General features: G+C 43.9%; 2 protein-coding genes and 1 long non-coding RNA gene across 3 annotated transcripts in view; 1 reads left to right on the forward strand and 2 right to left on the reverse strand.

Moving 5' to 3' along the window:
* The window catches only part of RPA2 (replication protein A2), a 40,795-nt gene extending 38,226 nt beyond the window's left edge, over window positions 1–2,569 (reverse strand). Inside the window, exon 1 of the mRNA XM_033957067.1 lies at window positions 2,413–2,569. Coding sequence (XP_033812958.1) covers window positions 2,413–2,428 — 16 coding nt within the window. The 5' untranslated portion in view covers window positions 2,429–2,569. The remainder of the gene's footprint in view (window positions 1–2,412) is intronic.
* A 6,327-nt stretch (window positions 2,570–8,896) lies between these two features.
* The window catches only part of SMPDL3B (sphingomyelin phosphodiesterase acid like 3B), a 32,736-nt gene continuing 15,216 nt past the window's right edge, over window positions 8,897–26,416 (forward strand). Inside the window, exons 1-5 of the mRNA XM_033956619.1 lie at window positions 8,897–9,049; window positions 14,939–15,152; window positions 18,209–18,306; window positions 20,255–20,398; window positions 21,967–22,139. Coding sequence (XP_033812510.1) covers window positions 8,989–9,049; window positions 14,939–15,152; window positions 18,209–18,306; window positions 20,255–20,398; window positions 21,967–22,139 — 690 coding nt within the window. The 5' untranslated portion in view covers window positions 8,897–8,988. The remainder of the gene's footprint in view (window positions 9,050–14,938; window positions 15,153–18,208; window positions 18,307–20,254; window positions 20,399–21,966; window positions 22,140–26,416) is intronic.
* LOC117365791 overlaps window positions 14,751–26,416 on the reverse strand; it is a 34,510-nt gene continuing 22,844 nt past the window's right edge. Inside the window, exon 3 of the long non-coding RNA XR_004540455.1 lies at window positions 14,751–15,167. This is a non-coding gene — a long non-coding RNA (uncharacterized LOC117365791). The remainder of the gene's footprint in view (window positions 15,168–26,416) is intronic.

Raw genomic sequence — 26,416 nt, forward strand, 5'->3', positions numbered from 1 at the left:
AAGTGCGAAATAATAAAATTTGCAGATGACACCAAACTATTTAGTGGAGCTCAGACTAAAGAGGACTGCGAAGAATTGCAAGGGGACTTGAACAAACTAGGGGAATGGGCGATGAGATGGCAGATGAAGTACAACGTTGAGAAATGTAAAGTATTACATGTAGGAAACAGAAACCCGAGGTACAACTATACGATGGGAGGGATGTTATTAAATGAGAGTACCCAAGAAAGGGACTTGGGGGTTATGGTGGACATGACAATGAAGCCGACAGCACAGTGCGCAGCGGCCGCTAAGAAGGCAAACAGAATGCTAGGCATAATCAAGAAGGGTATTACAACCAGAACGAAAGAAGTTATCCTGCCATTGTATCGGGCGATGGTGCATCCGCATCTGGAGTACTGCGTCCAATATTGGTCGCCGTACCTTAAGAAGGACATGGCGTTACTCGAGAGGGTTCAGAGGAGAGCGACGCGTCTGATAAAAGGGATGGAAAACCTTTCATACACTGAGAGACTGGAGAAACTGGGTCTCTTTTCCCTGGAGAAAAGGAGACTTAGAGGGGATATGATAGAGACTTACAAGATCATGAAGGGCATAGAGAGAGTAGAGAGGGACAAATTCTTCAAACTTTCGAATAATAAAAGAATAGGAGGGCATTCAGACAAGTTGAAAGGGGACAGATTCAAAACGAATGCTAGGAAGTTCTTCTTTACCCAACGTGTGGTGGACACCTGAAATGCGCTTCCAGAGAGCGTAATAGGGCAGAGTACGGTACTGGGGTTCAAGAAAGGATTGGACAATTTCCTGCTAGAAAAGGGGATAGAGGGGTATAGATAGAGGATTACTGCACAGGTCCTGGATCTGTTGGGCCGCCGCGTGAGCCCTTCATTTCCTTGTATTCCCCCTTTCCCCACCAATTACAATTGTGCTGAATGATGTGGGCTCTATAACCAGTAAAAAAAACATCTCTAGGTTGACATTTCCATGTCTATTTTTGGAAATTACCAACATACACATTTATTCTATGAGTATTTTTTTAGGATTTATTGCCTTTTTGAAGAAAGGTGATATATAGCAATAAGACTCAGCACACAGGTATTAGATAATTTACAGCAGTAAAAAATATTCAAAGTATGCTACTTACAATGTTGATACAATGCAAACATTTATTTACAAAGGTTTTGATATACCACATGGGCCATTGCTGGTTTCAAGTGGCATACTAGGGGCAGGGCGGTGAGGGCAGTACATCCTAGTTGCAAAACATACCCCAGGGGAGCTCTGGTTTTGCTCTGCACCATACCTTTCCCACCTCAGCTTACAATCTTTGGGCCGCCAGAAGCATCAGTGAGCTAAGCCAAGCTTTCCATGTGCTGCAGCATCCTGCCTCTGCAGGGATAGGAAGTTGAAGCAGAGGGAAAACATCTTGGGCAACTGAAGGCAGCATGTTCAGTAGATGCTGCAAGCAGCCCCAAGATGCAGCCTGAAGGGAGGGGAAGAGAGAGATGGAGGGGTACTGAATCTGGGGGATTTGGAAGAAAAGTCCATAGTCTGCTACTGAGCCAGACACAGGAGAAACGACCGCTTGCCCTGGTTCGGTAGCATGGAATGTTGCTACTCTTTAGGATTCTGGACAGTGGTGTAGTGAGGGGCGGTGGCGCCCTCCTCTCCCCCCACCGCTTCTTCCTGCTTCCCCCCACTCCACAGTCACATTCTCCCTTCCCTCCATGTATCTCTGTAAAACTTTGCCATCACGAGTGGCTTCTGCAGCATGCCGCTCATGCCAGCATTGGTTTTTCCTCTGATGTCACTTTCTGGCCCCACGACCTGGAAGTGATTCAGAGGGGAACCAGGCCAGCGCGAGCAACAGGCAGGCAGAAGTTGCTCCTGCTGACAAAAATCTACAGAGGTACGGCATGAGAGGGGGGGGGGGGGGTAAGGATTGGCACAAGTGTTGCATGGTGTAGCGGGGCAGAGAGGTGCTGGTGCCCGGGGCTGTCCACATCCCCCCCTCCCTTTTACTACACCACTGATTCTGGAATCTTGTTTACTTTTTGAGATTCTGGAATGTTGCTACAATTTGGGATTCCATAGCCTTGCTTACTCCTTGAGTTTCTAGGATGCTGCTACTACAGTACTTGGGCTTCTGCCAGGTACTTGTGACCTGGATTGGCTACTGTTGGAATCAGGATGGACTATGGACCAGTGGTCTGACCCGTATGGCTATTCTTATGTTTTGATCCTCCCCCCAAGCTGGACGAACCACATGTTGTTAGCTTGCCAGTAACTGAATATGCTCTCCTGTTGGGAGTACGAGGTCCAGCGAACAGATATGGCAGGTGCCTCCATTCCTAAGCCCCTTCCCCTTCCTCCAGATCCACTCAGTCTGCAGCCCTCGTCCCTCTTTCTCACCGTGACTGTTCCACATGGCAGCTACAGGCTCGAGCGCCCAGGATCCCCAGAAAGAGAGAGAGAGAGCTCGCGCGCGCTTCCAACTCGCGCGAAAAGCGACCCAATCCGTAAGCTCTTCCCGCGAAAGACGGCTTCCCCTGCACCCGCCAATCGGTAGCCTCTATGCTGCCATGACGTGAGGGACGGCGCCCAATCCCGCGGCTCGATACACACACACAGCTCGGTTGTTTACATTTTTTTTGCCAGAACTCAAAAAGGCCGACCGCGGCTTCTGCGGGGCTTAGGGAGGGAGGCGGACATCTTTGTTACTGGCAGGGACAGCTGTTTCCTGCGCTCGGACCGGAACTACTCAGGGTCAAATAGTAGATCCAGTCCTTGGTTTACCCCATTGCATGCATGCACTTGTAGTAACATAAGAACATAAACGTTGCCATACGGCAGGGGTGTCCAATGTCGGTCCTCGAGGGCCGCAATCCAGTCGGGTTTTCAGGATTTCCCCAATGAATATGCATGAGATCTATTTGCATGCACTGCTTTCAATGCATATTCATTGGGGAAATCCTGAAAACCCGACTGAATTGCGGCCCTCGAGGACCGACATTGGACACTCCTGCCATACGGGGACAGACCGAAGATCCATCAACTTGATTGGCATCAAGCCTAATGTGACCATTTATTTTTTTCATCAAAAGGGGACATCTATTAACTGTCAGTCCCGCCCCAGCCCCACCCCAATCCCACCCTAGCCCAGCCCCCCCCATCTCGTTCCCAATTTCTTCCATTAATTTTTCATGTACACATATCTTATTAATTCATAATGGTAACCATAAAATTTTAAAAAACTACAAAGCACACTATATGCAGAGAAAATGTTAATTATCATTTATATTTGGGGGGGGGGGGGGTTTCAAAGATGTCAAGGCAGATGACTTTAAAATATGCAATGTCACCTCAGTAACTATAGAAAAATAGACAAATATAGTGCAAAATATAGACAGCAGATATAAATTCTCAAAACGGACACATTTTGATCACTAAATTGAAAATAAAATCATTTTTCTTACCTTTGCTGTCTTGTGATTTTGTGAGTCTCTGGTTGCATTCCCTTCTGACTGTATATCCTTTCTTTCATTTCTTTCTTTCTGCACTCAGGCCCAACAATTGTCCCTTTCTATTCCCTTTCTCCCTCCTTCCTATGTCCTTAGTGCCCCCGGTGCCTCTTTCCCATGTCCTTAGTGCCCTCAGTGCCTCCTTCCTATGTCCTTAGTGCCCCTTCCTATGTCCTTTGTGCCCCCAGTGCCTCCTTCCCATGTCCTTAGTGCCCCCAGTGCCTCTTTCCTATGTCCTTAGTGCCTCTGGTGCCTCCTTCCCATATCCTTAGTGCCCTCAATGCCTCCTTCCTATGTCCTTAGTACCCTCAGTGCCTCCTTCCTATGTCTTTAATGCCCCCAGTGCCTCCTTCCTATGTCCCTCTCACTGCCTTCCAGACTTTGTTCCACCCCCACCCCGGAAGCCAGCTTGCCTGCCTATCTACCTCCTTCTCTCCCTGCCGTGCAAAAAAAGGAAAAAAAAAAGCCTCCCTCCTTCCTTTCCCCTGGTCCGCTGCTGTCTTACCTCCCTGCTGCTGTTAATCGCCGACAAGAAGTCTTCTTTCTGATGTCAATTCTGACGTCGGAGAGGACGTTCTGGGCCAGCCAATTGCTGCCTGGCTGGCCCAGAACGTCCTCTATGAAAATTAATTCATTTTTCTTTTCTATGTATACCTAGAATGAAAAACAAGAGAACAGAAAGCAAGACTGTGGTTGCTATATTAGTCCACTTGAAGATACAAAAAATAAAGGTTATTAAATAAAACCCTACCTTGAGGAAGAAGGTGCTACCTTCTGAAAACTAGCTAATGAATGTATTAAGATAGTCCAATAGTTTTTATTTACTAAACCCTATTTTTATATAAATTAAAAAAAAAGGGAGGGAGGGAGGCATAACCTTGTGGTTAGAGCTGCTGCCCCAGTCCCAGCATGCTCCTTGTGACTCTGGGCTAATCAATTAAGGGCAAATTCTGTAAAGAAGTGCCCAAAAGTTAGACGCCTACATAGGCACTGTTCAGCGCGATTTATGTAAAATTGGGTGCTGTTTAATGAATCACGCAGAACAGAACCTATTTTGGAGATGCCCAAGACATAGGCCAACTCTAGGCACAACTAAAAGTTAGGCGCCTAGCTGAGCACTTAAGCATGCTTAAGAGCAGCGATTCTGCAACAAGGCGCCTAGCATGTAGCCACGCCCACACCTAACGTGCATAGCGCCTATTTTTTTTGAAGGCCGCCTAAATTCTTAGAGGCGCCTTGTTACAGAATCGTGCTTTCTTGATAGGCGCCTATGCTTCAATCAGTGCTGACTAAAAAGCTTAATTGAGCTTTTAATTCAATTTAGATAGGCACCTATCTAATTGGGCACCTCTGAAATAGGTGCCTAACTTTAGGCGCTGGCTACAGAATTTGGGCTTTAACTCTCCATTGCTCCAGATACTACAGTTACTGTGTGAGCCCACCAGAACAGATAGGGGAAAATACGTTTCAGTGTTTTGTAAACCAGTGGCATACCAAGGGGGGGGGAGGTCTGCCCCGGGTGCATGCCCCAAGGAGGGTGCACAGCCAGTCACCCTCCCTATTCTGCCGCTGCTGCTTTCCTTAACCAGCAGCAGCAGTAAACAGTAAACAGGGGTGTCCGGTGGTTGTTCAGCTTCTGGGCGGCTCCCCTGCTCAAAGCCATGGGCGTCAGCTCCTCGTGCAATCCGCGGCTGCATTGGAAGCGTTCCCTCTGACATCACGACATCAGAGAGAAGGCTTCCGACGCAGCCGCAGATTGCATGAGGTGTAGATGCTCATGGCTTTGAGCAGGGGAACTGGCCAGAATACTGGGCAGGGAAGAGAAATATTGCTGCACAGAGAAGGGGGGCCTAGAAATTTTGCTGCTGCACAGGGAAGGGGGGAGGGTAGAAATACTGCACAGGCAAGGGGGGGAGAAATGCTGCACAGGCAAGGGGGAGAGAAATGCTGCTGCTGTACAGGAAAGGGGGGGAGAAATGCTGCTGCTGCAACACCCAATTGGGGAGAGAGAGGGAAGGAGGGAGAAAGAAGACAAGGGAGAGGAACCAGAGATGCCAAATCCATGGGAGGGAGGGAAAGTAAAAAAGGAAAGGAGATACCAGACCATGGAGGGGGAGGAAGAGATGCCATGGCATGGGGGAGGGAAGGGAAGGAGATAGAGATACCAGACCATGGTGTGGAGTGGGAAGGAAGGAAGGAAGGAAAGGAGAAGAGAAAGAGAGAGATGCCAAAGCATAGGGGAGGGGGTGGAGACAGAAAAATGGAGAGGGGGTGAAGCTGAAATGAATCATGTGCAAAGGAGAGAAGGAACACAGGATATACAGTTTATTTAAGGGACATAGAAAGAGGAAAGATGCCATATGGAAGAGAGAGAGGGTGGACAGTAGATGGAAGGGGCAGAGAGAGTGTGGGCAGTAGATGGAAGGGGTAGAGAGAGAGGGCAGAAGCTGGGTGGAAGGGGCAAAGAGAGGGCAGATGTTGCATGGAAGGGAGAGAGGACAAACGCTGTATAGAAATAAGAGAGCAAAGAGAAGATGATTAAAGCAGAAACGACAAAAGGTAGAAAGATTTTTTTGTTACTTTACTTAGAATCAAGTAGTATTGTAACTGTATTGATAAAAGTTTATAAACAAGAAATGGAAATAGGGCAATTTTTTGGACTAAACCCCTTTCCTCAGGTCAGGACAGGATACCATAACAGCAGTATACTGTACCGTTATGAAGAAAGATTTGTCCTCTGAAAGCTAATTGAAAAATGGATTAGTCCAATAAAATGGTATTTTCTTATTTCTCATTATTTGTTTTATTTTTATTTGTTAATTTGTAAAGTGGTGATTGTTATGTATCAGTTTTTTAAAATTTACATCTACTGTCTTTATATTTTGCACTCTGTTTTTGTGGTGTTGTGGTGTTGCATTGTATGCAGAGTCTGGTTTCTTGGTGGTTCAGTTTAACTTTTGTCTACATATTTCTATTTTTACTTTGTGATTTTTCAATATTGGGCGAGGGTGTATCTCTGTTCTGTGTGTATGAAAAGGACATAGTTTTCAGTTTGCATTGACTGTGCAGGATCAATTGGCTGTGTGGGATCTGGCTTGTTTAGTTTTACAATGTATGTGTTGGTATTCTAGTGCTCACTGCAGTGTTTAAGATGCTGCCTTTTCCTAGGTACACTCTTGTGCAATATGTGGATTGTTACTAAAAATCATATTTTTCATATAGATGAGGGGGGGTGTCAAAAAATGATGGGCCCCTGGTGTCACATATACTAGGTACGCCACTGTTGTAAACCGCTTTGGGTGACTCTCTTTATGAAACGACAGTAAATGAATAACATCAACAATGGACCACAAGGCAGAGTTTAGATTTTGGACAGCAGGTGGCAACAGTATTCCACAAATAATATTGGTGCCACTCGAGTAGTATAAAATCAAATCATTGTAACTTGCTGAATGGTCAGATTTTATGCAAATAAAAGGGCTGGCATTAGAGTGGGGCAAAAGCTATGCCAGCACATACATTTGGGCAATGGCGTAATAAAGGGGAGGCAGGAGGGGCAGTGAGGACGCGGCACCCCTCTCCTCTACGCCTCCTCCCCTGCTCCTCTCCTTGCCTTCCCCCATACCTTTTTTTTACTTCCCCGGTGCGAGGTTGCTGCCCTTGTTGGCATTGGCGCTCTCTCTGATGTCACTTCCAGGACCCGCGCCTAGGAAGTGACATCAAAGGGCGAGCTGACGCTGACATGGACATGCTGCTCACGCTGGAGAAGTTAAAAAGGTATGGGGAACAGGAAGGGAGGGGATGACAATGAGGGAGGAGCGCCACTGCCCCGGGCGTCTCTCACCCTTGCTACGCCACTGCATATGGGGATTGAGATTCAAATCGATTTAGCCAGCCAGAAATGGCTCCTGTCTGGTTAAATTGCTTATTCAGGGCTATCCACTGATATCCAGTGCACTTAACAGTCTTTGTCTCCACCACTTCTACCGGGAGACTGTTCCACGCATCCTTAGTCCTAGCCACAAAGGTGTTGTGTAAGTTGCACATATAAGTGTCAGCCCTGTCCATATTCTGCCCATATAAATATCCCCTTACATAGGGTTACGGATTTCCACGGACATGTCCTCCTTTTTGAGGACATGTCTGGGGGTCCAGACGGCTTTTCAAAACCCGGCATTTTGGGTTTTGAAAAGCTTTCTGTAAACATTGTGTCAGGAGGGGGCATCAGCACATGCATGAATGCATAGATGCCGTCTGGGAGTGGGGGGCAGAACTGGGCGGGCCTGTGGGCATGGCCATAAGTTCGGATTTTCCTTCGGGAAAATCTGGTAACCCTACCCTTGCATTTACGTACTATGACAGTGGTTCCCAAATCTGGTCCTGAAGGCACCCCGAGCAGTCAGGTTTTGCTCCTTAGGATCTTGCCAGGTACTTGTAAATTAGGTTGGCCACTGTTGGAAACAGAATACTGTACTTGATGGACTTTCGGTCTGTCCCAGTCTGGCAGCTCTTATGTTCTTATGTTCTAAAGCAGTTTATCACAAACTGTGTGCCTCCTGAGATTTTAGGTGGGCCGTGACACACTGGTGACGAGAGTCGTCCACACCGGCTTACTGCCTACAGGACGTGCTTCTCGTGGCAAGAGGCGCGTCCTGCAGGAAGTCAGCCGACGCAGATGACTCTCCTCCTGGTCAGTGTCTCTACTCCTCTCCTGAACCTCCTGGATCCCTCCACCAAAGCAGTTTGTGGCCAGATGGGCTTCCGCGCAGGCGCGGATGGTGACATAATGATGTCACGCATGCACATGACATCATCGTGTCAATGTCCGCACACTTCCGGGTGCCTTCTGGCTGGAGCACTGGATTTAGTGTGCTGCTGGCCGGAAAGTTTGCAAAACACTGTTCTAAAGGATGGTACTGGAAATGGAATATATAGTGGGAAAGTGAAACTACTTGATACCAGTTCAGGCTACTAGTGACATTGAGCTGGAAAATGTTTGAAGTATCTGTATGTAAAACACTTGAGTGTGGTTGTATAACTGCAAAAAAAAAAAAAAAAAAAAAAAAAAAAAAGGCTGTATCCAAGTCCGAATCCCTTTCCCTTCTGCACCTCTGCATTTATGTAGAATTACAAATCCCATCAGGAGACTTACAAATGCAGGATCGACTCAGGGCATTCCTGCTGGGAGTTTGACATTTTTAGCATTATAAAGCACATGCTTTATTTTCCTGTCTTTAATTCACAGCCAAACTGGCATGTGCAAAGCAGAGCTTGAATCTCCCAGGGGTGGGACTCACCCTGGAAGGTAGGTCTTAACAGTAATAGCATGTCTACACAAGGGCTGGCAGCACTGGCTCAGTCAGCAAATCACTTGACAGCCCTCTGTCTTCCCCTCCCTTCCCCAGAAGTGGTGAGTGCTGCTGACTCTTGATTTCTACAGCAATTAGACAAGACCAATTTCTTCAGCATGGAGTTAGTTCTGTCTCTGCTCCTCTTACTGCTCAGCAGAACCTCGGGAGCTCTTCCAGGTAACAAGATCTTTTAAATTTGGGGACTCACTCTTCAGGCCATATGCTATAAAGGTTTCATGTCGGGTACATTCCAGACTCTTTTGCCATTCTGAAACCACTGCAGTCGTCTTGTTGGCAGCATACCTCTTCAGAGCTACATAAAAATAGTTGTGGAGAGGTGTCAGCTACAGGCTGCAGATGGGGTTTGTGACTGGGATAGTGGCAGCATTGACAACATTAAAAAAAATAGCAGGAAGGGTGAGAGAAAGAAAAGTGAGCCAAGGTGGCTGCTGAAAAACCTGAGTGTGTGAGTTTAGAGCCTAGTTGTGAGTGAGTGTGAGTTTGGAGACTAGTTGTGTGACTAGTGTGAGTTTAGACTAGTTGTGTGACTACCATATGGCTCCAGAAAAAAAAAAAAGAGGATGGATTGAGATATCAAGGTTTTACTTCCACTGAAAGCAATGGTAGTAAGGAACACAGATAGAAACATTTGGGGTTTACTTCCATTGAAAGCATAGGAAGTAAAACCCAGATGTCTCAATCTTTCCTTCTTTTTCTGGAATCTCAACTTCTTAATAAATCTTGGAGCACAACTAATAAACTTTCCTCTGATAATGCTTATGTGGCTCAACCAACACAGGATACACTTATTCAGCGCTTGCTCTCATAGCCACCTTCCTCACATAAACAATTAAAAATGCATAAATTATAGTGAAAAGTGCTCAGCCCCGGTTCATAGTCAGATGCGCGCAAGACATAAGCGCGCGGACAAATGGGCAAAGACAAGTGACCTGCGCTGAATTGTCGTTGTGCGCAGTTGTCATTGCGCTCAATTGTCATGCGCTCACTTGTCTTGGCGCATTTGTCCACGCGCATTTGACTTGCCACCCTCGGACCCACAACCTAAGTGGTATTAAGCAGAGGTTGGACAAGGGGCCATCAGAGCTGCTTATCGGCCCCTGACCGCTCCTTCTGTTCTTAATAATGGCAATGAAGTTAAAAGCAGTTTCACTTAGCTGTACACTCGAGCGGGTGTTCCTTCTATGTAGGGTTACCAGATGTCCTCCTTTTGAGGACATGTCCGGGGGTCCAGATGGCTTTTCAAAACCTGGCACTTTGTCCGGGTTTTGAAAAGCTTTCCTTCGGGGAGGAGGGCGTCTGTGCATGCGCGGATATGATGCAATGACTTCACGCACACAAACATGTGCGCATGATGTCATTGTGTCGCATCTGTACATGCGTGGATGGCCTGCCCGAGAGTAGGCAGCGGGGGGCAAGGCTGGGGTGGGCTTGGGGACATGACGGGGCAGAACCGGGGCATAATGGGGCAGGCATGGGTGGGATGGGGCGGGCATGGAGGCGGGTCTAGGGGGGGGGTCCGGATTTTCCATGACATCACTTCCTAGGCACAGGTCCCGAAAGTGACATCCGAGAGAGCGCCGATGCCAACGCGGGCAGCAACCTCATGCCAGGGGCGCGCATAGCATGGAGAGGAGCAGGGGTGGGTAGGCCAAGAGGAAGAGGGATGCCACTCCCATAGGAAGACCGTGCCTGGGGAGGACTGCATCTCCCCCTCCTTACTACACCACTGTATGAAATTGATCTGAATGCATTTCCTCCTTGGTATGTAAATCTCTCATGTGCATATTCATTATAGATATCCCGAAACCCCCAACTGGCTTGAGGTGGCTTAGAGTGGATTGAGAACCATTGCTCTAAAACTGTAAAAGAAGGAAGTAAGGCATGAACAAGTAGAAAAAGCTGAAACATTGTTATTGGTAAGGGAAATATCCAGACGAGAGCAAAGTGTAATCTGAGAGTGCCACGGGAGAGGTCTGTAAAAGAAGTTTTGCTGAACTTCATCAGTTTCTTTGAAGAAAGAGGCGTGGTAGCTTTGTTCGTCCACTTTTAAAGGTAATATATAGAAATAAAACAAACAGATTAAAGGGGGATACCTTTTTTATTGGACAAACTTGGTACATTTTTTTTTTATTAGCTTTCAGAGGTATCCCTTCTTCTTCAGATCAGAAATAAGCAATTATTCACAAATATCAGAATATATAAGAGAAACATAAATGCATAAGATCTTTCTATCGCATGTGCTGCTTTGTCACCCTCTTCATCCATCCCTCTCTTCCTGTCTCACCCACCTAGTTTCCCCTGTTTCTCAACTTACACACCCCTTTCCTTTTCCTACGAGACTGCTATTGGAATGCTTAAATGTCTCACTTCTATATTCTAACATTTGCTTTGAAACCTTTGAAAGCTAATGAAAAAAATGTACTAAGTTTGTCCAGTACAAAAGATATCATTCTTTTACCTTTATCTTTTTGTTAAGTTTTATTTCTATGTATTATCTTTGAAGAACGAAGAACGTTTAGATATTAGAAATAAAATTAATGGAGTTCACCTAAACTTTGCCCTTAATGACACATGCAGTGAGTACTTCATGCACTGGAGCAACTGGAAGCAGGAGATAAAGGTTTGCAAATACGTGGCATTGCTGAAAAGTCTGTTCCAGAAAGTACCATAATACAATAATGGCAGAGTCTTATCGGTAAGGTGAAAGTAGTGGGGCAGTCCAGTCCAGGTTTCAGTTGGTTCATAAGTTTTGAAAACATATTTGCAAATGTTTTGGAGATGGACATGTAGCATAAGGCAGTATTGCCCAAGCTGGTCCTGAAATGCCCCCTTGCCAGTCAGATTTTCAGGATATTCAAAGAGAATATGCATGAAAGAGATTTGCATACATTAGAGGCAGTGTATGTAAATCAATTAGAGAATGACACGGTGACAAAATTCATCACCGTTCCCGTCCCCGCGGATAACCGCGGGAAATAATCCCATGTCATTTTCTAGTGTCTATTTCAACCTCGGTCCTTCTACACCAGCATTCTTCAAAGCAAAGCTTGCGGGTCAGTGGTTGTGGCCGTTCATACTCTGATTCTTATGTGAGCCAAGGATAATGAAGCCATTGTGACATCACTGATGTGATTGGCTCTTAGGCACTGGTGGAATGAGGCATTATGACATCACAATATCTGGATACCAGAGACTATCATTCTGTAGTGTCTGTTTCAACCTCAGTCCTTCTACATCAGCATTCTTCAAAGCAAAGCTTGTGGGTCAGTGGTTGTGGCCATTCATACTCTGATTCTTCCCTCTCTCCTTAAAGAATGACATGAAGATGGTTTCACGCGGTTATCCGCGGGGACGGGAACGGTGATGAATTTTGTCACCACGTCATTCTCTAAAATCAATCTCACGCACATTCATTGTGATTACCCTAAAATCCTGATTGGCAAGAGGATACTTCAGGAACGACTTGGGACAGTGGCTTAGTGAGGGTGAGAGGCGCCCAGGGCAGTGGCGTCCCTCCTGTGCTCCTTCCACAATCCCAACTGCCACACGCGCGCGTCCCCCCTCCCCCCCCTGCTCTTGCTTGCTGCATGTGTCCCCCTTCCCTTGTACCTCTAGTTGAAGTTGATGCTCACAGCGGTCAACAACGTGCTCCTCGCAACCCCGTCAGCTCTTCCTCCGAAGTCACTACCTAAGCGTGTTGCCTGGAAGTGACATCAGTGGAAGAGCTGATGGGGTCACAAAAAGCACGTTGCTGACCCCGTGAAAAAACAATTTCAATTTGAGGTATGGGGGAAGGGAAGGGGGCATGCGCAAGGAGGGGAGGAATGGGAAGAGGCAGGGCGGAGAGGAGGAGGGGTGCCGGTGCCCCCACCAACATGGTACCAAGGACAGACCTCCTCTCCCCCCTTACTATGCCACTGACCTGGGAAACACCGACATAAGATTTCAATCTTTCTAGCTAAGATAGCAAATTCAGGTACACACATTCTGTTATAGTAAAAGGAGCTGGACACTCAGGGAACACGTGCAAATATGGTATAATGTGAATATAAAGGCATGGGACAAGCAGGACATACAGAAGTTTTAGACACTAAGGCTGGGATTCACTAACCTGCCCAATCGGGGTCTGACCTGGGCAGGTCCGATGAATTCAGGAATGAAAAATATGCAGATGGGGGCGATCAGAAATATGTTTTCGACTGGTCCCCAGCAGTCGCTTCTTCAGGTAATCGGCCAGCCCAGTCGGATGGGAAATTTGGTGGTGTGAATCATGTCCCAGCCTACTTTGCATGCGTTTCACCTCATTTGCATGCACGGATTCAAAGCGGATCGCAGGAGAGGTAAGTGAATCAGGCCGGATGAAAATCTGATAGTAAAGGGGTTGCAAACCGATCGGTTTGCTTCGTAAATCTAGCCCTAACTTGGAGCATTTCTGCAATTGCATCCTTGTAGTTGGAGTGAAAGGAACAATCCTCCCACTCTGCCCCCTGCTGGTCCAACTAAATACTTTTTTTTTTTGTGCTATGGTTCAGTCAGTGGTCAGCAAAACCTACCTGAATGAGGATCTGATGAAACAGAAAAACATATGCTAAACAAGTGTAATAAATTCCAAGCTGCTGTTTGCAGGAATAGGTTTGCTCCATCTTCTGCTCTCTGCGGAAAAGCACAGGGACTGCTAGAGCCCACTTTCCACAGACTCATTAGATTGCTATTTCTGAGTGTTTGCATGTCTATTTATCTCCTTTTAATAGCTTTATTATTTGCTGTCCTATTAACTCTAAGGACCCAATATTTAACTAGCTTATCCCTCATTTTTTTATTCTTATGTAGATAAAATTGAGAGTAAGGTTAAATGGTCAGTATTCACAATGGAGAGGGTAAATAATGGGGTTCCCCAGGGGTTTGTACTGGGACTGCTGGTTTGTTTGTTTTTACATATTTATCAATGATCTAAAGATTGGGATAATTAGTAAGATAATTAAATTTGCTGATAACACAAAGTTGTTAAATTGTAAGAGGATTGTGAAAAATTGCAAGAGGGGGTGAGACTGACAGACTAGGCATCAAAATGGCAGCTGATGTTTAATGTGAGCAAGTGTAAAATGAAGCATGTAGGAATGAGGAACCCAAACTATCGCTATATGATGCAGGGTTCCATGTTAGGAGTCACTGCCCAGGAAAAGGATCTAGGTGTCATTGTTGAGGATACGTTGAAGCCCTCAGCTCAGTGTGTGGCAGTGGCTAAAGCAAATAGAATGTTAGGAATGATCAAGAAAGGAATGGAAAACAAAGATGAAAATGTTCCAATGCCTTTGTATCACTGTATGTTGTGGCCGCATCTCAAAAAAGACATAGCAGAATTAGAAAAGGTACTGAGAGGGGCAGGCATCAAAAACAATAAAAGGGATGGGACAACTTCCCTAGGAGGAAAAGCTGAAGTGGCTAGGGCTCTTCAGTTTGGAGAAGAGATGGCTCAAGGGAGATATGATAGAGGTTTATACACATCTCCCTCCATATTTGCGGGTTCAGTACTCGCATCTTTGGTTGTTTGCGGTTTTCATCTGGGTGAGCCACCCCCGCCTCCCCTCTCTATTTACTCACCTCTCTATTTACTCACCTTTTGAAGCAGGGCAGGAGCGATCTTCCTATGCTCCTGCCCTGTGCAAAACTAGGAACAAAAATGGCTGCCTGAGTTCACACTCAGTAATGATACATTGATATAATGACATTTTATGCACAAAATCTTGCAGTATTTTATTAAATGATCCTTCAATATATGCACTCACTGCAGCAACAGTCCTGAGGCTAGATGCCATGCCTTTTCCAAATCCAGCCACCAGGTATCACCCTGATTGATGACCATGACTGCCCTCCACCCCCATCACATCATCCTCAGCCAACTTAGGAAGCAGATGACTGACAACCTCTGGCTCATTTGTGAAAGTCATTCACATTTCCATGACAAATTCTGCATCCCAAGTTTGAAATAAACAAGGAAGAACGTCAAAGTCAAATCCCCAAACCATTTCTCTTCTGTTTTTTCAGGTCACTTCTGGCACTTGACAGATCTTCACTTGGACCCTAATTACACAGTTTCGTCCGACCCTCTGCAAGTGTGTCCCTCTGCTGGTTCCCAACCTGTGCTAAATGCAGGGAAGTGGGGGGACTACCTCTGTGACTCTCCCTGGATCCTCATTAATTCCTCTGTGTATGCTATGAAGAATATCCTGCCAGACCCAGACTTTATCCTTTGGACTGGGTAAGAACTCTTGCTCTGCTTAAAGACAAAAAAAGAAAAATCCATAAAAACACCTCATTATTTGTATGAATTCAGAAACAAAGCATGCTCCTCTCTGCCTCTGGTTATAGCCTTCCCTGAATTAGTAAGGTGAATAGATAAGATACTACAAATATGTTATCAACAGTGCATCCATTGCTTTCAGTGGAAGTAAAACCCAGATATCTCAATCTGTCCTATTTTTTTCTGGTATAAAAAATGTTCTTGCTCTTTGAGTATTTTGTGAGTTGGATGACAACAGCGGCCCTGGGGGACCCTTGATTAAGCACCACAGTGCGAAACATGTCGGGTCATCCTCTCCCGGGTCATACTTGTTAAACTAAGTGCTTGGAAAAATATAAAGCATTATAACATATCTAAAAGAGATATTTATTGAAAATATTTATTGAAAGTGTATATAAATAATAAGATGAGTAAAAGTTATACTGTAAGAAAATTATTAAGTGGCCAATGATGAAGAGCTATATAATTCTTCCTACTATAAGATTCTAATTAGCGGTGGAGGCCATGAGATAAATTTTTAAAAAAGTTAAAAAATATAAATATATCTGGAACGTTTTTTTATAGTAGTATTAGCAGTTCTGGAACCATTTGAAATTGACATCAATATTTTGGAGCTCTTTTTTTCTGGAGCATAATGGTAACCCTAATTATGGAATATTGACTTGTAATTGAATGCATTGGGTTTTTAAAAATCTTTTATTTTTAGCTGGGTTTTGATGTATACATACGGTAGTAACAAAGAAAAAACAGGGGAAACAAAACCACAAAGTCAAAGCCACAGACCAAAAGTGGAATTGTCCCAATCATAATGGTGAACAACAAAAAAGTGTCTTTCAACTGATCTGATAAATCCAAATGCCTTTATTCATCCAAAATTCATATAATGACTCAGCGACCCGACATGCGCATGTTTCGGCCTACTTGGCCTGCCTCAGGAGTCTTATGAGTCTTCTGGTATATAAAAAGATGATGCACAAACTCACTGAATGCTGCTTGGGAAGGACATGTAGTGATGCTGAACACTGCGACCTAGGTCCTTCCCAAGCAGCATTCAGTGAGTTTGTGCATCATCTTTTTATATACCAGAAGACTCATAAGACTCCTGAGGCAGGCTGAGTAGGCCGAAACATGCGCATGTCGGGTCGCTGAGTCATTATATGAATTTTGGATGAATAAAGGCATTTGGATTTATCAGATGAGTTGAGAGACACTTTTTTGTTGTGCACCATTCTGATTGGGACAATTCTACTTTTGTTCTGTGTACATACGGTAGTAATACTTTTCATTATGTTTGTTAATGGGTGAATATATAAGAGCTGTACCAATATGATAATGTTATACGAGAATACATCTTCTGTTCTCATTGAAAAAGTTGATTAAAAACTAAAAAAGAAATGAAGAAGAAGAAAAGGACCTTAACTTTGCTAATATTATGCGTTATTAAAAACAAATGCTAATCCAAAATATGCCGAGACCAGTAAAATGGTTTTTTTGCTTTGCGGGGGTCAAATTGTGGAACTCACTTGTCTGTCAATTACGAAAATGTTATGACAAGGGAAATTTCAGAAAACTACTAAAGACAGTTATGTTGTTACTGCATTTTTCTAGAAATTGATTTTCGTGCTTGTTCTGCTGGGCTTTTTACATGATTTTCTGAGGATTATATGTTCATGTTTGTTTGATTTTATTTGTTTTATTGAATTATGTGTGTATTAGGTTTAAATGGTATACAAATTTTTAAATAAAATAAATATGTCTAAAATGTTCGAATGATTCGGGAGTGAACTGGCTTCCTACCCAGTGGGCTTTTCTTGTAGTGCCTAACACTTCCGCAATGCTGATCTGGATTACATGAGCCAATATTTGTCTTTTAATTAAGGACTGCATGTTCTTCCTCTGCAGCACTCCCTTCTTCAGTCTTGTACAAGGTTTTTACTATTTTTGGCCAAAACCCGCCAAACCCAGTTTTTATTTTTTTTTCCAATCAAAACTTGATGCCTGGTTTTGGTCAAACTCGAACCGAAAACTAAGATTTGGTTGTGTGAATGTGAACCAATGAGGTTCACTGGGGATTATCAGAGATTGTAATTGGTAGCCCTCTGGTAAACCCACAGGAGATTATTCCCAGGAACTGCAAGCACAGGCTGACACATGGGAAAACCATTTTAACAAATATTTCTCAACAAGCCTGGCATGTGTAGGTTTCCAAGTCAATGCAGATGTACTCAAAAGAGCCTGGGAATTCTTTAGAATCACCCAAATAGTATCTAAGCCAGAATATATATAATAATTTAAATAACAAAAGATCATATTTTACCTTTAAACAAAATAGCCTCTGCATACATGGTCCTCAGCTGGAACCAATATGTTTTTATGTCTGACTGTACAGCACTTTTGGAGTGACAACTAATTCTTAAGGAGTTTACAAATTTAAATTCTTGCTAAACTTTTGTATCCAAAGCATTTATTTGGAGCACTCTGTTTAGTATATAAACTACTATGCAAGATCATAACTGCATTACTTGTAATTGTGTGGCTGTCATGAACTCTTGCAGCAATTTTGCAAGATTGCCACTGGATGTCATGGCAACTATTTTGAGAGTAGAACCAGCATGGGCAGGAGCGACTGGGGATCACCCTGACTAGATCCTTTGACTACCATGGATTGTACGATAGGCCCAAAGGGACACCTACAGTTAGGCAGAGGGGAAAGGCAGCTCCTGATTGGAGGGAAACGAGAGGGAGGGAGACAAACAGGACAAAGCACACATTTTTGGCTTCCACTGAAAACACATGGTCAAGTTTGGCCGCAACCAAAACCAGGCAGAAAAAGGATTTGGGGCCAGTTTCAGCACTGTAACCAAAACCAAATCTGAAATTTGGTCGGTCTCTACTTCTTTTCACATGCACTCTCAGTAAACCAAAAAGTTCGAGCTCATTGTTCATGGATTCCTAACTAGGGACACCTTTTTTGACCAAGTCAATAATCTTCTATTTCATTTGTTCTTCTTTAGTGATGACACTCCACATGTGGCTGATGAGAAGCTTGGAGAAGATGCAGTGCTAAGTATTATAGAAAAGCTGACAACACTAATTAAGGAGGTCTTTCCAGGTAAGGATCAAACTGATAAAGGCTCTAGTGCAATATGTCTAGATGTTTAGAAATCCTAAATATAGGTGTTTATTTTCCAGCTAACTAGGAGTTCTTTATTATTTTAAAATTAAGAAAAACAAATTAAAAAAGACTAAGTTTTTGCTAGCCACCTCTACCAACTACACCTTGGACACCCTAACTCTGAGAGGAAATACCTTTCCCATCACCCCTTAGAATCCTGGGAGTTCACCTTGATAGACAGCTATCTATGACCACTCAGGTGGACCAAGTTGTATGCAAAGGCTTCATTACGCTTTGGAAACTTGCACCTTTCCGATTACTAGTCCAATCGCTAGTGTTAAGCCTCCTGGACTACTGCCACATTTCATACCTAGCAGGACAATGCAGGCATTTCCGGAAACTGAGTATCATCCAAAACACGGCAGTGAGACTAATCTTTAACCTGAAAAAATTTGACCACATAACTGTATTCTACCAAAAACTACATTGGCTTCCTGTCAAGGGAAGAGTTCTCTTCAAATCTGGATGCCTTATCTACAAAGCCCTACAAGGCCTATTACCTAACTACCTAAGTGCTCAATTCTTGTTCTCGTCGCCAAGCCGCTCCACATGTTCCCGATCATTTTTTACCTACCCTTCAGTCAAAGGCTGTATTCAGAAAAGATTCATTAACTGACTCTTATCATACCAAGCCGCTTCTAGGGATCCTGAACTGGGCCAAATGGTTAGAATATCAACATCATATATGCATTTTAGAAAGCTATTAAAAATCCATCTGTTTTCAAAATTCTTGTAATCCCTTCAAAGCAGCATGCTGATGTGAAACTATTGTTAACTCGTTGATGCCAATATTCTATCTATTGTAGCTCACTGACAATGGTCAGCCCATCTCTTTTGTAAACCACATAGAACCGAAAGGCTTTTGTGGTCTATAAATAAAAATTTATCTTATGTTATGTTAACCCCCATCTTTTGCTAGCAAACAATAACAGTAACACCACAGGAATGAGAACAGTAACATAATCTTAAAACAATATTATATAGTAATAGTTTTATTTTTAAGGTAATGTTAAAAACATCCATAAGACAAACAAATCCCCAATTCTCTACAAGAAATTTAAAAAAAAATTTTTAAGATCAGCCCAAGCATGTGCTAACACACATGGAGCAGAGTTTTCAAAAGGATGTCCAAGTCAGAACATCCCAAACGGACATGCATCTCACATGTGTTTTTGAACAAGGTACAACATTTGATAACCTGAAATGTCCAAACTTTGAACAGGAGAAAACAAGAAGACATGGATGTCTGTACAGCGGCATTCTTAGAAAACACCACACAGACATCCAAGTAGAACAGGGGTTCAGGTGAGTGGTTAGCACCACCAGGGGTCCTGGGTTAAAATCCCACTTTTAACTCTTTGTTTCTGTAATTATGAGCCCTGCAAGAACAGAAAAATACTTACTGTACCTGATCAGCCCGGAAGCCCCATTGGCACAAGTCCATGTACCATGACTGGAGGAATGTACCTTAACACCTTTCAAAGGGCACCTGCCTATCCAAGTGCTCTGCTTTTGAAAATTGCCTTCAAGTTACATATGTACAAAGTACCCATATACATTTAGACCTGCAATTTCTGTGGGCAGGCATTCAATTAGGGGAAAAACAATGGATGTCTTTTTGAAAATCAAATCTACCATGCTCTTTTTCCTCTCTTAACCAAAACAACTCCCTCCCACCATCACCTTCCTACCCTAGATGCATCTTTCAACTCCAGTTTAAAGTATGTGTTTTGTGAAAGGCTGTGCATAATTTTAGCGGCTCTGAAAGAGACAATTTTCAATCAATACCATCTACACAGAAAAATCCTTGTACATACATACCCAGGTAATTCCCTTAAAAATTACCCTCAGAATGTCATAGTGTTTACTTTTTCTTGTCATACAGATACTAAAGTTTACTCTGCTTTGGGAAACCATGACTTTCATCCCAAGAATCAGATCCCTGCAGCAAATAACAGTATCTACAGAAAAATTGCACAACTCTGGGATCCCTGGCTTAATGTGGAATCCATCGCACCGTTTGAAAGAGGTATTTTATTTCAAGTACTTGACTTCTAAGATCAGCAACATTTAGTGGGGAAGCTATCAACATGGGTTACCATGAAGACAGGCTATTTTACTCTATATTATGCTATTTTAGTATAGGTTCTTATTGCATAAAGTGGGACCTGTGCGAAAAGAATGTGACTTGTAGTAAAATAACCTGTCTTAACAGTAGTCCACATTGATAACTTCCCCCCTTAGTATTTAGAATTATATGAAATGATATGTATATGAGTGTTGTTAGCCTGTAAGACGGAGCTGTGAACGTCCTTTAAGGGGACAGCGCGGTAAAGAGGAAACTAGCACAAGAGAAAATATTTCTGTAGTTCCACTCTTATTGAAGAGATATGTGAAGCGATAAAAGAAAGCTGACACCTGCAGTGCTCTAATGAACTGTGGCGAAGAAAGGCCAGTATCCCTGGGAGGGGGATAATATGGGACAGTAGTTGGACTAAGGAAAAGAGGTTTTTTTTGTTGATTTTGTTTTGTTAAGGAAGACAGTCCAGTCCCAGAACTAAAGCCCGTGTGAGCTTCATGGACTTAAGAATAAGAAATTGCCTAACTGATATCGGGGAGATATAATTCCTCAAATTTTTTTTTTTGTTGAACTTTTCTTTTGGGGCATCAATAAACCTGGTGTAGTTTTCCTAGAAATCCGTTGTCCGGGTTTTCCTTTGACCAGCCACATAAAAGGCGCACAATAAAATCTTACCTGCGGTCCGAGCCAGGTTTCCCACTTGCTCGGGGCTGGGCACGGCCACAATATATACTGCATTCAATAAACAAGCCCAATTCTATCTTAGGTTGATGTGTACGGTTCCCTCCCCACTTTTTCTCCATTATATACTTACCATGAGGTTGTTTGTCTTGTTTTTTTGGGATTGTGAAGTGTGGGTGGGACATGGATGTGTCTTTCAACACAAACACAACTTATTGAATACTTTATGTATGCCCTTGTTGTATTTAGGTGCACTCAGTTATATCAGCTCTAAGACTGGTATAACTGCAGATGCCTAAATGTAAGGTGTGCCAATGCCAGACCATGCTAGTATTCTACAATGGAATTTGGGTTCCTAGATGCCATTATAGAGTTTGTGCTCCCTAGAAAGCATCAGGGTGCTTACACTCAGGGACCCGCTTATAGAATTTCTACTTACTTAGGTTTGCTGCCAACTCTCATACCAAATGAAACTTTAATCATTATCATATCTAGCGCTAAGAAAAGTATAATGATGTCAGCCAGTCATGCAATCAGGAAGTTCCAGGACACATCACAATGCTGAGTGCCTTATTCTGGATACATAGGAGCAGAATGGGGCCATAGCTGACCAATCTTTTGCCTAAGACAGTATGAGGGCAGAGCTGGAGATTGGCTTGTTTGATTCCTCCAACCAAAATGATGTTCTCCTGCCCTTGTCTAAGTGAACTTTCAGCCCTGTGCTCATCTCCCCCTAGGGTGACTCAACTTTCTGGGGAACTTAAAGGGTATGTGGGATCCTTTTATTTATTGCACTGTCTAGGGGCAGATATACATGTTACTGTTTGCTTCTCCAGGTGCATTCTACAGTGAGCACCTTGTGAATAAGACACAAGGGGGCCGCGTAATTGTTTTGAACACAAACCTGTACTATAAGAACAATAATCAGACCACAAACATGGAGGACCCTGGGGGCCAATTCAAATGGTTGGAAGATGAGCTGGCCTCTGCTGCCACTAAAGGAGAAAAGGTAAACAGCATGCCTTATACCTTCTCACTTATCTTGTCACCTTTTCACAAAAAAGTCTTTCCCCCCTCCTTTTGCTATTGACATTCCCAACAGTTCATCCCCATCTCTCTGGCAGATGGCTCAGGGCATTCTTGATGGCCAAACGCTGGTGAGGAACATTTACCATGGTGCACTTAGGAAGTAGCCACACATTCTTTCTCTAAATTAAAAAAGTCTATGTTTATTAAATTCCACCTTTCATCAACAAACATAAGTTAAAAAGAAAGTACAACTCTGGGGATAGACAAGAGCTCGAAGATGGTGGCGGTAAGGTGACGGCATTTCCTGTGGAGTGCAGTTGACAAATCTCATTGTTATCTGATTCCCGTTATGCCACATGCCAAACGAAAGGGGAATGTTCGTGCCGACCCCTCGGCGGCTTGGACTTCTTCTCCCATTCAGCACTCTATTAAGGAGTTCGCCGCTGCTGTGGGATCCCCTAGAATACCCGGAGAGTTGGTTGCTGCTCTGTTGGTGGAAGGAGAAACCGCAGAGCTGGACCTTGAAATCTTTTCTCCTCTGGGAGCCGTTCCACCACCGTGCCCTGCTCTCGCCGCAACTATGCGGGAGGAACCCTGCGAAGATGTTCATGCAGGGGAGACCCCGTCCCGAGGGGCAGAAGCTGCGAGATGTGTGAGAGAGCACATGTGGGAGTTGGAGGAGTTGGAGGACAGCACATGGAGTTAGAGAAGAAGTCAGCTAGAGAAACCACCAGTGATAACATTAGAGAGCATATGGGAAGCTCTCCAAAAGTTAACCAATATAGTTGCCCAAGTTTTCAAATGACACTTCTCTACTAGTACGGTTACAGTGGATGCATTAGGTAAAAGACTGGACAGCACAAAAAAAAATTTTCAGCTGACTTAAAAACATCTTAAAGAAAGTGTGGAAAGCCTTCAGGACGTAACTACAGGGATCATTAAAGATGACTCTTCTTAATAGGAAGATAGAACAGCTAGAAATGTATAACCACAGACTCAATATTCGTCTGTTGAATTTTCCTAAATCGCTGGTAGTGACTCCTCTGGACTTATTTAAAAAAATAATTGAAGTTTTGAAATTTTCCTCAGACATTATACCTCCAATTAACAAAATATATTATTTGCCTGTAAAGAAGGAAGTGGGTGTAAGTCCAGAATTGGAGCAAACTTTAAATGTAACAGATTTGCTTGAAGTGAGTTTATCGGAATCTTTTGAAAGAGCTACTCTACTGGTATCTTTAGTGTTTGTACAAGATATTAATGCAATATTCAGAATGTATTTCCGTAACTCACAAGTACTATTTTATGGAAATAGAGTTTGGATGTTCCCAGATGTGACTCATCAAACGCAAGAACGAAGGAAATTATTCCTAGCAATGAGAACTGAGTCATTGACTTTAGGTGCCTCATTTCTCTTAGCTTACCCATGCAAATGTTTGATTAAATACTTAGGAGTTAAATATGTTTGGTTTTTTTTACCTGAGCAATTGAGAACATTTTTGGATTTGAAAAAATTGGTGACTTGATTTTATTAACAGTTTTTTTTTCTGGTAGGAACTGCTGTTAAGATAAAAGGAGATCAAACCATTAGGCTTTTCTTTATTGTTTCTTGATATAAATTTAAGTTCTCCTCTTATTACTTGAACTCCTCCCTTACAGTTGTGGTCTAAGGAAGACAGTATATATTGTATTTAACTAATAATTTGCCTATTAATTGCCTCTTTCTGTATTTCTTGTACAAGAGTATTCTTGTGAATTATGATAAATTGCAATAAATATATAAAAAACCCCAAAAAACAAAGTACAACTCTAACAGCGTTGTCATCTTACTACCCCATAAAATACCTTTTTATTTAAAATCAACTACAATTACGTTTGAGTTTCTTTTTTTAAAGGCATACCATACCATTTAACTTGTCATTTAAGTTCCAAAAGCCTTCACAAACAAATAACCATTCTATAAGTCCAATCACTGAAAATGTGTGTCTCCGTTCCTCATAACAAATCTTATTCAGAGACGAAATAGGAAAAAATGTAGCAATTTCTAATCTCAATGACTTTGGTGATTCATACACATTTTAAAAAGAATCCTCAGTTCTACTGGTAACCAGTGTTAACTATTTCAATAATGGAGAACTGGACAGAAAATGTGATATGCCACAAATAAATCTTACAGCAACACTTTGTATTATCTGTAATGACTTCATAGCAGTTCCATTAATCCCAAGATATAAAGAACTACAATATTCCAAGCGACTTAAAATCATAGCCTGGATCAGCATATTTGCTGAAAAAGGTCAACTTAGGGCCTAACTAGATACCCATATTCTGTACCTGTTTTAACAATTGGAATTTGATATCCACTTAATTCTACTTTTTCTAGCAAGTTGAAGATCATATTTTTAGGCACAACCATCACTTCAGTTTTTACAATATTTAATGTTAGTCTGTTATCAGTCATCCATTAAGAGACAGTCAAAAGAGCAGATCTCAAATGCTCAATTACACCATCAAATGCTGAATTAAATGGGGAAAAAAGGAGACATTAGGTTCTTACTAGAGAGCTGCACGGGAACGGGGAAGACGGGAATCCCGCGGGACCCGCGGGCATCCCGCGGGTTCCCCCTTTGGGTCACGGGGATCCCGTGGGGACGCCCCCTAGGGTCGCGGGGATCCCGTGGGGACGCCTCCGAGGGTCGCGGGGATCCTGCGGGGCTGGATGTACTCAGTCGCGCGGCTCTTCTCCCTACCTTCTCTGCTTGCAGCACAGAGCCGAACGGAAGTCTTCCCGACGTCAGCGCTGACGTCGGAGGGGAGGGAGGGCTTAAACAAAGCCCTCCCTCCTTCCGACGTCAGCGCTGACGTCGGGAAGACTTCCGTTTGGCTCTGTGCTGCAGGCAATGCAGGTAAGGAGGAGAGTAGCCTCGCGGTTCGAGTGGCTACCAAGGGAGGGGGCGGTCCGCCCCGCCACACCCCGCCCCGGTTGCAGCACAGCCGGCCAGGTCCCCTTACTTTTGTGGCACTTCCCCGACCGACCGACAACAGCCCCGGTCCGACAATCCTCCCTGCCCTGTAGCCGCGAATCTAAATTATCTTCTTACAGCAGCTGTAATAAGGTAATTTAGATTCGCAGTTAAGGGCAGGGAGGTTTGTCGGACCGGGGCTGTTGTCAGTCGGTCGGGGAAGTGCCACAAAAGTAAGGGGACCTGGCCGGCTGTGCTGCACCCGGGGCGGTAGAGAAGGAGTGGGGAGAAGGACGCTGAAAGGCCATGGGGAAGACGGGAAGGGGGGGGGAAGGACTCTGAAAGCACTTGAAGACAGAGGAGGGAGAAGGACGCTGAAAGCACATGGGGAATACAAAGGGGTGGAGAAGGACGCTGAAAGGCCATGGGAAGGGCGGGGGGGGGAGGACTCTGAAAGCACTTGTGGAAGACAGAGGGGGGAGAAGGATGCTGAAAGCACATGGGGAAGATGGGGGGGGGTGGAGAAGGACGCTGAAAGGCCATGGGGAAGACAGAGGGGGGAGAAGGACGCTGACAGGACATGGGGAAGATGGGGGGAGAAGGACGCTGAAAGGAAATGGGGAAGAGAGAGTAGGGAGAAGACGCTGGCAGGGAAGAAGACAGATGCCAGACTATGGGGGGAGCGGAGAGAAGAAGATGGGTGCCAGACCAATTTGGAAGGGGGAAGAAAGGGAGAGGCACAGTAACAGAGCAAATGGAAGATGCAGAAGGAAGAGAGACAGTGGATGGAAGGAATTGAATGAGAACATGAGGAAAGCAGAAACCAGGCAACAAAGGTAGGAAAAGAATTATATTTCTTTTTTTTTATTTTGCTTCAGGATAAAGTAGTATATTAGTTGTGTTGATAAAAATTTATAAACATTAGAGGCTCTGGTAGAAACCCATTTGCAAAGTATGTATTCTTCCCAATTAATATTTTCAAATTAATAAAGTCTTTTTGCTTATTTGTAAATGGGTTTCTACCAGAGCCTTTAATTCAGTAGCATAATTAAATGAAATAACTATTTCTGAAGTTTATAGGGACGGGCGGGGATGGAGGAGATTCCTCGCGGGGACGGGTGGGGACGGAGGGAATCCTCACGGGGACGGGTGGGGACGGGTGGGAATCCTCACGGGGACGGGTGGGACTTTGGCGGGGACGGGTGGGGACGGGTGGGATTTCTGTCCCCGCGCAACTCTCTAGTTCTTACCTGCTAATTTTCTTTCTTTTAGTCCCTCCAGACCGGCAAAGAAT

Source organism: Geotrypetes seraphini, chromosome 8 (assembly GCF_902459505.1).
Source record: "Geotrypetes seraphini chromosome 8, aGeoSer1.1, whole genome shotgun sequence".
Classification (NCBI taxonomy): domain Eukaryota; kingdom Metazoa; phylum Chordata; class Amphibia; order Gymnophiona; family Dermophiidae; genus Geotrypetes; species Geotrypetes seraphini.